The sequence below is a fragment of the Pteropus medius genome, unplaced genomic scaffold, assembly GCF_902729225.1.
Source record: "Pteropus medius unplaced genomic scaffold, Ma_sr-lr_union100, whole genome shotgun sequence".
Taxonomy (NCBI): Eukaryota; Metazoa; Chordata; class Mammalia; order Chiroptera; family Pteropodidae; genus Pteropus; species Pteropus medius.
In genome coordinates this window covers 6,973,845-6,985,994 of record NW_024349224.1, presented here as the reverse complement: position 1 = coordinate 6,985,994, position 12,150 = coordinate 6,973,845, and the positions used below count along the sequence as shown (strand labels likewise).

Below are 12,150 nucleotides of genomic sequence, written 5' to 3'. Positions count from 1 at the left end.
GAATACGGATTAAATCCTGGAGGAAATGTTTGCACCTGTTACTGGGATGCGGTTTACTCTTGGCCAACAGCAGGTGTCCTAAGCCCTCATGCTGAGCCTAGGGTCTCCTCACTTAAGGTTCGGCCACTGCTACTCAGGTTAGAGGTCCATCAGACCACTTAGGTGCTTGTCACAAAGGCAGATCTTCTAGCCCACCTCCCAGTGGGATATTCTAGTTATGGGCTGATTTCGATAATAGAGATCCATGGGCTGCATTTTGCCAACCACTGATCAAAGATGTCTCAGACAGCCATGTCCCAGGGAGATGTGGGTAGACGGAAAGGCGGGGGATGCTTTTGGCCAGATATGGGGGTGGGTCCAGGAGGCACCAGAAGTCTTTTTCCATTGGACAGTCCTGAGAAAGAAAGAGAGCAAGCCAGAGCTCCAGAGGCATGACAGTTCTAGTCTCAGAAACATAGGCTCTTATTCATAATGGAACAGCAAAATCTTAAAATAATGGAATGTATTAGCAGTAAAGCTTAGTGGTTAAGCATCAGTGATACTCTGACCTTGACTTCTTTACCTGCTGGCCGGATGATTGACATCGAGGTCCTTAAAAAGCTCTTTGAGTTTTTTTTCTTCAGTCATTAGATAGACATACTAGTAAGTATACTATAACGTCCCCTAGAACTGTTACGACACATAAATGAGTTCAGGCATTTAAAGGACATGGCACTGAGTCTGACAAGTGGTAAGGGCTCCAGAAGTTCTTATTTGCACTGCCAGGGTCATAGGCTCTCGGAGCCAAAAGTGACCACAGAGATCGTCTAGTGAGTCCAATGCTGGTGCAGTGACTCCGGGTGCCAGAAGCGTCAGTGAAGACCCTGGGGTGCTGCGGCTTCCTGGTCCAGCGTCTCTCAGCCCAGCCCCCTGGTGATTGCTCCCCATCTAAGGGAAGGGGTTCTTTAGCCATGAAGGGTGTTTGGAGGTCCTGCTCCTACAGACTCCATACCTGAGAATGTCATCTTTCTGCATCTAGTGACACTCACTGTGCTGAGCTCACAGGCCAGCTGTCTGTGGGCACAAGCAGGCTCAGCCGAGAAGAACGGGGCTGTATCCTTCCTCCCCTGGCTCTGGTATTTAATCAAAACAGTATTCAAAATATGATTCTGGGAGATTATATGGAGAGATTTGCAGGAGGCCTCTCGGCGGGGGCAGAGATGGTGAGAACAGATTGCCGCTGGGGGCCTGAGTCTGGGATAATCGTGGGCTCAGACGTGCCATTCGCAGGCCCCTCGCCGGTCCTCCTGGAGTGCACCATCAGCTCTGGAGCAGACATGGAGCACCAGGCTGGAGAACTAGGCCGTCCCCTGTGTTTCACAGCAGGGGAAACTGGGAGAGGGGAAGGGGCTTGTCCATGACCCTGCAGCAACGTAGTGAGGGGACAGAGATGGTGAAGCCGTCTGCTGTGATTCCAGGCTGCTCTCATCAGCGCTATTCACGCCCTACTGTCTCTAGCCAGCCAGGCCCGGATTTTAGGACAACCCTGGCTGCAGGCTCCTGCCATGGGCTGGGGGAGTTAGGGGGAGGCCAGGCCTCCCAGACAAGAGATGGAGAGACAACTTTCCGAGGTCCTGGGTGGTAAGGCAGGCAGACCCAGGTGGGCCCCCTTTCCCAAGGCTCACTGTGTCTATAAAAGGCCAAATGGCTGGAGGCGTGTGCCGGTCGGATTCCGCCAGCCTCCATCCTTCACTCTCTGGATCCCAGAGCCCCTGTTTGGCCACATGACCTCGGGCTTAGGTTGGTCTCTTCTCCCTGGCCTTCAACTGCTGACTCAGTGTAATGCTGAGGGCCCTTCTCCCTTCCACAAAATGGCCAGCTGGAGACCGGCTCCCAAGTGGAGGCGGGAAGAACAGGCCTCTGCAGGCTCTGCGGCCTCCTAACGGGTCTACCTGGTCCCCCGGGAGGGGGTGGGGTCGAGAGCGCCTTGAAAGAAACCCCCAGCTAATGCTCTTTATTACAAGCGTTAATCCCGCAAAGCCGACTGGAAATAATGTTTATCTTTTCGCAGTTTAATTTCCCAGACCCTAAGCCGCGGGTCAGTGAGGGCGACTGGAGCGTCCCAGGGGAGGTTGGAGGTAGGAGCAGCTGTTGCCCAGAAGCAAAAGGAAAGCAGGAAGGGGATTTCCCAGGGGAGAGAGGGAGGGAAGGCTGATCTGAGAAGCACCCCGAGTGGAAAGCTGCGGTCCGTGCACCACGGATTCTGTGTGACCCTGAGCCAGTCCCTTGCCCTCCCATTTGGCCTCCATTTCCTTTATTTCAGGAAGGGGTTTGTATTCTTGTCGTTCATGATCTCTAAAGCCCCTTCTGACTCCGGTCGTTTTATAGGAAAGAAGACAGAGTGGGGGCAGAGGGTGGCCTGCAGCCTGTTCCTCAGTTTCCTCACCCCACCTTCCCCTCCCCAGCCTTCGAGGGTCTTAAAATCTCTCCCCCTCCCTTCTCCCGGAGGACGCGGCGTCTTCCCGCCCCAGACTTCGGTGACTGGCCGGTGGCCCCCGCGCTGCTCTGAACCCAGGTGTTAAGCGAGCATCGTCATCTCTTTCACTCCCCCAGCCCTGCTCCCAACGCTGCTCGCCGAGGGGACAAAGCCCCCTGCCCCGCCTGTCGCCTCCCATTGGCTGGCCTGTACCGGAAGTGTTTGCCGACACTCAGTTAAACCGAAGGAACGCCCCGTGTCGCCTCCTATCGACCCGGCCATTCGGTCCCCACCCGGCCATTCGGGCCCACCCGAGGAGCACCGGGGGCCCAGCGGCGTGCCAGGGGCGGACAAGATGATCCCCATCGCCCTCCCTTCCAATCAACTTAAAACCCGAGTAGGAACCGAGAAACAGTCTCCAGACAGCTTCCCCCACCTCCGACCTCGCCGCGGTCGCCCGCACCCCGCGCGCACGCGAGTCGGCCCGGCTCAGGTCGCAGAGTTCGGTGGGGGAGCCAAAGGAGCTGCGGCCTTGGCCGTTAGTTAGTTACCTCGTCAATCGCTCTCTCTGCTACGGAAAGCACCGAGGTCGGCATCTCGCGCCGCGCCCCCCCCACATCCCCTCCAGGCCGCACTCCACGCCCCCCTCCACCAGGACCACCCCAAGCACCCCTGGCACAGACAGGCCACACCGCTTAGGTTCGGTTTGATTATTTTTAAGGACACAAGGAATGGGGACGGGGAGAAGACGCACGTGGTCCTTAGGGACTGGGGCAGCCGTGGAAGTTACAAAGTGAGGGGGGCGAGGGTGAGCAGGACAGGGAGCCGCTTCAGACCCCAAATCCAGAGGCGGTGGGGAGACGTGGTATGCCGAGTGGGTGCAGCAGACAGCCTCTGCCGCCCAGGCTTCCCCCTCGGCCTTCCCCGAGGTGCCCTGCCACCTCCTCTGGGGTCTGACAAAATGCACATCCGCCAGCCACTCCCAGCTCTGCGTGCAAGGAGGGCGGGTAAGAGGGGTTCTGTGTGTGTCTGTCTTTTTCTTAGGCGAAGTGAGATCCCCCAGTTTCTGGCGAGGTCTCTCCCAGCTTCTTAGCGTGGAGGTGAGTTCCAAAAGCAGGGCTTATTTCTAAGATTCTTCCGCAAATCGCAGCCATTGCGCTAACCTGCTGAGAGAGGAAAGGTTGATTAAAACCCGAAGGCCTCTTGGTGGCGATTCCTGGGAAATCGGAGGTCAGGGGTGTCTCATCCGAAGGGAATCAAAGGTCTAGAAGCAATTTACTTGCCAGAAGTAACATTTGGACCCCGTTATGTGTAAATTCAAATAACAATGTAACCCAATTTTCTAAGCCAGTAGCTAAATCCAGAGAGAAATTACTACAAAGAACAGAATCTGACAGTAATTGCTGGAGGCTGCCAAATGCTTGCGGAGTGCCCCATTGTGGGGTGAAATTCTCTTCCACCAGGAGAGCCAAGGGGGAAGGGGGTGGGGGCAGGAGACATTAATTGGCAGTCACACCCTGCTCGGAGGTGAGATCTAGGGAGTGAGTGCTCTCCAAAGACAGCACTGGGCTACACTCCCCAGGGATTTTAGTGTCTCCCCCCCACCCCCCAAGAGAGGGCAGGAAGCTGACTTCTATCTGGCCCTGCCCCTCACACCTCTCAGAAAACCCTGGTGCCTGACCCGGCCTAGCAAACGCTTGGTACAATAACAGCAGGGTCCAGCTGTCCCCCTCTGAAGAGCAGGCAGGGGCAAGGGCAGCTGTGCCAGCCGGTCGTGAAGGTGCCTACCTAGCGCACTTGGAAGAATACTGGACCTGAGCGCAGCGATCTAGGTTGCCCGTCTCTTCAATGACTTTCTCAGTGATCCTAGGTAAGTTACTGCCTCACTCTGAGCTTATGACTATTGTCCGCCTTCAAAACGAGGAGGAACTAGAAATACTATCTCTAAGCTTCCATTTCAAAGGGTGCTGTGGGGCAGTTTCCCGCCAGGTCTTAACCTGGGCGTGCCCGAGAGGTAGAGAGGGGGCGTAATGGGCGGGCTGAACGGTGGTGGGCAGGTGTCTTTTAGACAGACACTCCCAGCGCCGCTGGGGGTCCACTACCTTCTGCTCCGGAGGGGTAGCGACACTGCACCACGGGCTCCCTCCGCCGAGGGCATGGCGCACAGTTCAGGGGCAGCCCCTGCAGGGCGAACGCGGGGTTGCCAAAGGCTTTGGCTACACAGGAAGACTCGTCACACGCGGAGTCTCTGGGGACCGCAGGTCGTCCGCCAGAGCCTGGAGGCTGTCCGGGAATCAGATGGCACTCAGGACTTCGTGGCTTGGGCGGAGTTGGAGGTGCGCCTTCGACAGCGCTGGCTGCCGCAGTGTGCGCCAGCGACCAGATGCGCGCTTTGTCACTGCAAGGGTAGTGCATGGTCAATGTGGGGGCCCCCGGCTCGGTCTGGAGGAAATCGGCTTCTCCCGATCCAGGAGGCTCACTGAGCGAGAAGCGGGGCGCCGCGAGGCCGCACTCTCTGCGCTGCAGCCAGCCCACTCGAGCTGCGGCGCATGGCGCGGGCAACGACTGCGTGTCCTTATGGAACTCAGCCAGCCTGTCCGTGGCTGTGACCACTGCCTCTTCTTCTTCGGGCTCCTCCTCCAAATCTTCTTCCTCCAGGTCTTCCAGGTCACTCAGACGGAGCGCCCGAGCTTGCTGGCTGGCAGCAGCAACGTCTGCAGGAAATCAGGAGCGAGTGAGAAAAGCCCCAGGCCCCGAGGGAAATCTGCCCGAGTGCCCATCCCCGAGAAGCTTTTAGCAAGATGCGCCCCGCACTCAGGGCGTTCTCGGTGTAATTCACCAGGCTGCCCACACCACCTCTTACGCTTGCCCCTGGATCGCGCCTGCCCTTGGGAAAGAATCCCCAGCCCCACCTTGTCCTCACCCCCTTGAAAGCTCCTCCTGTCCCTGCACCCCCAAGCCAAGGAAACCTATAATTCCAGCTGCTCTAAGACCTGGATCTCAGCTCCTCCACCCTGTAAAGGCGAGGGGACAATTTCTACCCAATTTCCACACCCACAGGTGGCTGGCGTGTATTATTTAATTAAGCAAATATTTACTGAGTGCCTATCGTGTGCCAGACATCACTTAGGCATTAACTTGGGGGATACAGAAGCAAATAATACAACTTCCAGTGGGGCTGACATTCTGGAGAGGGTCACGGTGATAATAAGGAGGGTGAAGGAAATAAAAAGGGGCTGACGACAGAGAATCACTGGGAAGCTACACTGGCTTGGGTGGCCAGGGAAGGCTTTGCAGAGGTGACGAATTTAAGTCGAGAAGAAGATGGTGCAATAGGGAACTCGTGGCAGACCGAAATGCCCAGGCAAAGGTCCCGAGGCTTTTAGGGGGTGTGAGTGCAAAGGCAAGCGTGAGCGTCCGCCATGAAGGCTGCCCCACAGCGCAGCCGCGGCAATCCAACGAAACCGCATGGCGGCTGGGACATCGCGTGCGAGGCGGGGTGGCGAAGATTTTGGCACCTTTGGTGTCACCGTTCAGGCAGCGCAGGGGCTCCTCCGCTCCACGCTCCGCCTTCCTCTCCTCCCCGCCTTTGTTCTTGGGCGCCCACGTCATCTTGTTCTCCTTCTTCAGGCGCCGGCGCGCGTTGGCGAACCAGGTGGACACCTGGGTGAGGGTCATCTTGGTGATGATGGCCAGCATGATCTTCTCGCCCTTGGTGGGGTAGGGGTTCTTGCGGTGCTCGTTGAGCCAGGCCTTGAGCGTGCTAGTGGTCTCTCGGGTGGCGTTCTTCCGGCGCCCGGGGCCACTCAACTCCACGGCTCCGTACCTGTAGGGACAACCTGGCTCGCAGTCTGAGGCGGGGAACCTGGGGCGGCAGGCGGGAGGCCGTCTGTGGCCTGGAAATGAGCTTCTGCTCCTCTGCCTCCTTGCTCAGCCCCTCCCCCCACGCTGCCCAGATCAGCCCTATCTTGCCAGGCGAGAGGGAAGGACGTTGGGTGCCAGTCACCAAAGTGCCCCATGTCTTACCGGTCATACTGGTACTGCCCCAGAGTAGGCTCATAGGGATAATAGGCTCCTGGCTGTGCTAGGCCAGGTGTGAAGTTCCCTGCAGCCTCCTTAAATTCATACTGTGGATTCTGGTGGGGTAGAAACAAAGAATTCAGAACTATTTACATTTGGGGAGCGAAAAGGTGGGAAAATTGCTAAGGGTGTAAACTCTGAAGTCAAGTTCGGTTTAAATCCCTGTACCACCACTGGTATTGGCTGTGTGATCCTGAGCAGAGTTAAACACTCTATGCCTCAGTTTCCCCTTGGTAAATGAGGATAACAATAGTACCTATAGGTGATTGAAGAAGAGCGCTTGGCAGAATTCCCGGTGCAGAATAGACCCTAATGAAATATTAGCTGTTATTATTACTGTTATTACTTGAGTCTCCCCCCCAACCCTCCTCCCCACCAGCTGGGGAGCTTCCCTACGTTATGCTCCTTCCAGAACTATTCCCGGGCCCTTTGTATCTCTGTAACTCTGGGTAAGTAACTGACCTCTCTCTGCCCCTCGATTTCCTCATCTGTAAGCTGAGAGAAGTAATGACTTGCCTACCTCGCAGAATTAATAGAAGCGCAAATGTTTTCTAAACGCTGTGGAGTTCTGCAAGCTGTACAACGGTGTGAAGATGTAGTTTGTTTGTTTTTTCCCCCTTATACACAGTCTTAACTATTTCCTTTCCTCGGAGTTGTGCGTCCTTCCTAAATTTTCCCTGGAGATATCACATTGGAATTCACCCCCGGCTGCTGCTGCTGCCCCCAGGCCGGGTGGGTTCCGGGGTTCCGGCCCAGGCCCCACCTCGTGTACTCACCAGCGCCCCGTACAGTGCGGGCGGCTCCGGGCTGTAGGGCAGGTATCCGGGGTAGCTCGGGCCAGCTGCAGCGGCCGCGTAGGGGGCTCCATAGATGCCCAAGGCCGCGCCCAGCTCGGGGCGCGCACTGCCCAGCAGGCGGCCATCGTAGGGTGCGCAGCAGAGAGCGGCCGCCGGGGTGGAGCCTGAGGCCACATCTGGGACCGAGCGCGGGGTGGATTCGCAGCAAGTGGCGCTTGAACTTGCAGACACCAGAAACTACGAGTGCGAGAGAGGGGACACCGGAGGTCAGTGACAGGCGCCTCGGGCTGGCAGGAGCCAGCGGCATAACTGCCCATGGATCTCTCAGTCATTCAACATTAACTAAAAGCCACCGTGTCCGGAGCATTCTGCGGAGCACTGGAACGGGAATTATCCGAAGACGCAATTTATCCAAATAAGAAACACCCAAGCTGTTGCTTAGGCTCCAAAGTTTCAGGGGGTCCGGGCGATGAGAACAGTCTGTAACCCGAATTACAGAAGCCAAACTCCGCGGGTTCCCTCTCGGATCCCCGCCCCCTTCCCCATCACAGGATCCTCCAGAGGCAGAGCTAGAAGTTGGCCTTAGAGACTATCATCACGTCTCACATCGACTCCCATTTTATTGACAGGGAATGGGGACCGGGGAGAGTGCAGACTCGTTCAAGATCACAAAAGGGGTCAGAGGTCGGGCTAGTACTAGACCCCAGGAAAATATACTCTGCACTCTGGAGAGAAACTGGAGAACAGTGGTGAGTGTCCCCAGAATTTGCCCAGGAAACCCTTGTCACCGCGCGACACCACATTGGTCTGGGAAAATCGAAGGAACCAGAAGCAGCGAGTTCGGATCGGCCCACGGGTGCGGGAGGATAAGAACATAGGTCAGCAACGAACAACGGAAAACTGATGAGATGACCAACGCTCCGGCCTGGAAAGTCCTTTCTTTCCTTTCCTTTTTTATTTCTTTCTTTATTATTATTATTATTATTATTATTATTATTATTATTATTATTATTTATTATTTCGAGACTCTCTCGGCCACCTCGGTTATCCGTACAATAAGGAGACCTGTCTGGAAGATTTCCGTGGTCCCACCCACCTCGCCGAGCGCGTGGTCAGAGTGCTCAAGTTTCGGGTCACCCGATTTTCCAGCTCGCACCGGGGGCCCGGAACGTTCCCGGCGAGGGACTGAGGAGGTCAGAGGGCACGGTGGCACATTACCCCGCTGCCCGCTCCTTCTGGCTTCCCCGGAGCCTCGTGCAAGAGGAGGGCGCTCAGGGGCAGGAGCGCGCCCTGGGCGTCCCCTCTGCCCAGTCTGTCCCCATCCCCCATGGAGCCGCCTCTTACCTGGGAAGCGCTGCCATACGGGTGTCCAAAGTGCGAGAAGGACATGGTGGCTGTCCCTGGCTCGCCTGCCTCTTCTCTTTCTTGTTTCCGCCTCAGCCCGTCGTATCCGCGCCTCCAGCCGTGTGCCGCCTTGGTCCCTTACACGGCTGCGGATGCCCAGAGGCGGGTCCTCCGCCCTCTTAGTGCCACTGGAGGCATAGCCAGGGGCAGCCCAGCTGCCAAGCCCTGCGCTCCAGAAGGCGCTCCACCGGCCAGCGTGGTCCGGAAGACAGAAGGGCCCATGGATGGGCAGGGGAAGGAAGAGGATGCGAGTTCTCAAAGGCGCACAGTGGCGAGGCAAGGTGAGGCGCGGCTTTCGAGGTGTCCCAGTCCAAGGTGGCCAGAGGCTCGATGTGACGTCACGGTAATCCCGGACCGCCAGGCGGGCCCCCGGGCCCTGGGGCCCCGGGCCACCAAACGTGCCAAGCGCAGCCAGCCCGTGCGCGCGCGCGCGCACTCTCACTCACTCGCACACTTGTTCGTGGAGCTTTGTGCAGCTGGTGAGGTATGTCAAAGACCCTGAACCTCTCTGCTTGGCGCTAGATCCTATCCCTTTTCGCCTGACACTCGCGCGCGCGCGCGCACACGATCTCTCCAAATTACCCGGGAGAAGTAAGAGAAACGCCTCCCTCTGTGCCGCGCAGGCCCCGGGCGCAGCGCGCTAACCTCCTCCCTGCGGCCCCGAAGAGAAGAGAAGCAACCTAGGCGGCGAGGGAGGAGAAAATACAGAAAAAAAAAAAAAAGAGAGAGAGAGAGAAAAGAGGAGAAAAGTGGGGAGGAAGGCAAGAGGGAGAGGGAGGAGGGGAAAGGAGAGAGATGAGGAGTCTAAATGAACAGAGGAGCGCGGGGGAGGGGAGGGGACTGGGGCGGGCGAAGGCTGGGTGGAAGTTGAGCACTGGCAGGTGGAGGAGAGCAGAGGCTCTGGGGAAAAGTCTCCAGACCGACTTCCGCACCCCTCTGCGGCGGGGAAGTTTGCTCTCTTTGGGACAGCGCTGGGTGGCGTCGGTGAATCTCACTGGCCTGTCTGTCTTTGTCCTCGGGGATCAGTCTCACCAAGACTAGCTGGATTCAGGCCCTCCAAGCTCTGCCCTTTGCAGGGCCTTGACCTCGGGGCTTCTCTGCGGCCGTCTGGCCCTAGAATAGGCCAAATAGCGCCCCCTCGAGGCCAAGGTTCGAGTCCCCTCGAAGTCTACCTGGAAACGCGCCAAGTCTGACCCCAGGTCTCTGCAGACGGCGGGCTAAGACTCCTGGGCATCTCCTCCGAAGGCGAGGCTTGGCTGCCTCCTGCGCACCGCCCGCTGTGTCCACGGGGAGCGGGCACCCGCAGGAAGGCGCCGGGCAGAGCTGCAGCCGCCGCGCTCCGCTGGGGGTGGCGCTGGCGAGCCGCCGATCAGCCGCCCAATCTCTTCGCTCTGCCGGGACGCCTGGCTGGGCCCAGCTGTCTGACCACCCTCCCCCAAACTCCAGCTCAGGGGACCTCAAGGGGGCACCGATGGGCGGAGGAGCTCGTTGGAGCCCGGGAGGGGGCTGCGTCCTCTAGGCCTGGTTCGGGGACAAGCGGCTCGGGTTTGCGAGCACCGTAGACTCTGCTCACCCCAAGGCTCAATCCCCAGGCCCGGAGGCTCCCCTCGAGGGCCTCCAACTCGCGTATTCAGGGGGCGAAAAGGGACCGCTGATCTGGTGGGCGGATGCTGCAGGAATGAGAGTGGAACTCGCTTTTGGATTTGTAGGCCAGCAACCTGAGGAAGCCACGCTTTTCACTCACCGGGTCACAGCTCCTTACAATTTACACAGTGCCCCGGCCGTGCCTCCCCGGAGGAATCAGGGGGCTTGGTCCAAGAGCCTAGTTTTATTTTCAAGTTGAAACACAAGACCGCGTGGCCCCAAGGTCAGGGACAACCCAGGTCTCTGCCATGGGTCTTTGGGAGGCCAGGAGGAAGCGCAGGGACCGGACAAGTTCTGGGGACCTGGCCCAGGATCTCTGGCCTTTGACTTTGCCTTTGGCACCTTGCAGGGAGACTGGTAGGCCCGGAAGCCAGCGACCTCTTTAGAACGGCATCTCCAGCTTCTTCTTCTTTTTTTTTTTTCTTCTCTTTACAGGTTCTGCAGAAGCGCAAGGCACTTAAAGAAGCCGCAAACCACAGACTCCTCCGCCTGAGAGTCACAGGAGGACAAGCTCCATCCTTAGTAGTAACAAACGCAGCGAGGGTTCCTGGCTGTGTTGCTGAGGGTCGTTACCTTGGAGAAACCTTGCGTTCAACCGAGAAACTCCTAGTTAGAAAAAGAATTATAGTTGTCGCCGGATTGATTTAGTGATAAAAATTCACCCTCATAGATAGATCCCTTGATTTCTCAAAATGCACTTTGGAGCCCTGCACCCATTTGCGGCTTGGATACATCTAAGCTGTGTTTTAAAGTAAGAATTGGAGAGAATTCATTCAATTAGTCCCTTGGGGAAGATTACTGCTAATTAATTAATTGCAAACATTTCCAGAGGGAAGGTATGTCAATTGTAAAGTAATAAAATTAGATAGTTGAAATCCTTACTCAGCAACTTTGATTGCCCATTTGTTCCTAAGCAGATTTTTTATTTTTTTTTTTTTAATGGCAGAAAAATGGGATGGTGGTGGAGAAAAAGCATTAGTTCTGTCCCCTGGCGATCTGGTTGCAAAGGAGAAACTACCATATAGAAGGTATTGATTTTTAGCTGATTTATAAGACCTCTGCGGTATCAATGCGTTCGCAGGGCCTCCAGGCCTTCCTCTCTTTGCTCTCTAGGATTAAAGAAAGCCAACAAGGTTTTTCAAAAGAAAAAGAAAGAAGAAGAAGAGTGGTGAAGTAAATTGGGAGGTAGGACTGTGAAGATGCCTCAGCTTTTTTTTTTTTTACGTAGAAAAAGAAAACCAGAAAAACAGGTCTGAGTGAAGGTACCTTTCTACTGTCTTCAGAGTTGCTCTGTGGTATCAGGATGTCTTCCCCAATGGCGGGCTCCCATCTCCAAGCTCAAGAGGGCTTAATTTAACATTTCTTCCCCAGGGAGAGGTGGCACCCACAGCAAACCTCTTCTGGAACGCTGACACGTGATCCTCACCACCGTGAGCTGGGAGCGTTCTCTGGAAATGGTTCTTATAAAGAGCGCCTGTTCTTCATATCATTTTGGGACCCCGTTTCGGACCCATAGCGAAACGAATTACTGGTTAAACCGATAGCAACCTCTATCTGGCAGAAACCTCAAGTGAAAAGAAGTTAGTTTCTTGGAAAGTCTGATCCAGGAGCGCTGCTGTGAATTTGCTCTCGGTCCTCCTGACTTTGCAGGCACCCATTTCCGCAGCCGAGGGCTCTAAGCTTCTCCACCATGCTGACGTTTGTTGCATCGTTCAGTGCTGATTAATTTAGTGTCCGGGAACAGGCCCAGTTATATGTGTGTACACAGAG

General features: G+C 56.3%; 2 protein-coding genes across 4 annotated transcripts; one reads left to right on the top strand and one right to left on the bottom strand.

The window, feature by feature from the left end:
* Positions 1-3,168: 3,168 nt before the first annotated feature.
* Positions 3,169-8,857, bottom strand: IRX6 (iroquois homeobox 6). The gene is made up of 6 exons (XM_039880904.1): positions 8,677-8,857; positions 7,312-7,569; positions 6,482-6,591; positions 5,974-6,281; positions 4,558-5,169; positions 3,169-3,618 (listed from the first exon to the last, which is right to left on the bottom strand). The coding sequence occupies exons 1-6, from the start codon at positions 8,719-8,721 to the stop codon at positions 3,614-3,616; spliced, it is 1,338 nt and encodes a 445-aa protein (XP_039736838.1). The 5' UTR covers positions 8,722-8,857; the 3' UTR covers positions 3,169-3,613.
* LOC120617286 (uncharacterized) lies at positions 8,707-11,408 on the top strand. Of its 3 annotated transcripts, XR_005656876.1 has the most exons (3): positions 8,880-9,017; positions 10,816-11,131; positions 11,327-11,408. XR_005656876.1 is itself a non-coding variant. In XM_039880905.1 (2 exons), exons 1-2 carry the CDS (start codon positions 8,720-8,722, stop codon positions 11,026-11,028), a joined length of 714 nt encoding a protein of 237 aa, XP_039736839.1. In that variant the 5' UTR covers positions 8,707-8,719; the 3' UTR covers positions 11,029-11,251. The 3 variants fall into 3 exon arrangements, 1 of the variants encoding a protein (XP_039736839.1); XM_039880905.1 differs by lacking the exon at positions 11,327-11,408 and having other exon boundaries at positions 8,707-9,220; positions 10,816-11,251; XR_005656875.1 differs by lacking the exon at positions 11,327-11,408 and having other exon boundaries at positions 10,816-11,251.
* Positions 11,409-12,150: the final 742 nt, after the last annotated feature.

Coding starts and splice junctions, on each gene's coding strand:
- LOC120617286 (XM_039880905.1), top strand. CDS start 8,720: ATGGTGGCTGTCCCTGGCTCGCCTGCCTCTTCTCTTTCTTGTTTCCGC. Junction 9,221..10,815: donor AGCTTTGTGCAGCTGGTGAG/GTATGTCAAAGA, acceptor TTCTCTTTACAG/GTTCTGCAGAAGCGCAAGGC.
- IRX6 (XM_039880904.1), bottom strand. CDS start 8,721: ATGTCCTTCTCGCACTTTGGACACCCGTATGGCAGCGCTTCCCAG. Junction 7,570..8,676: donor CGTATGGCAGCGCTTCCCAG/GTAAGAGGCGGC, acceptor TCGCACTCGTAG/TTTCTGGTGTCTGCAAGTTC. Junction 6,282..6,481: donor GGGCAGTACCAGTATGACCG/GTAAGACATGGG, acceptor TTGTCCCTACAG/GTACGGAGCCGTGGAGTTGA.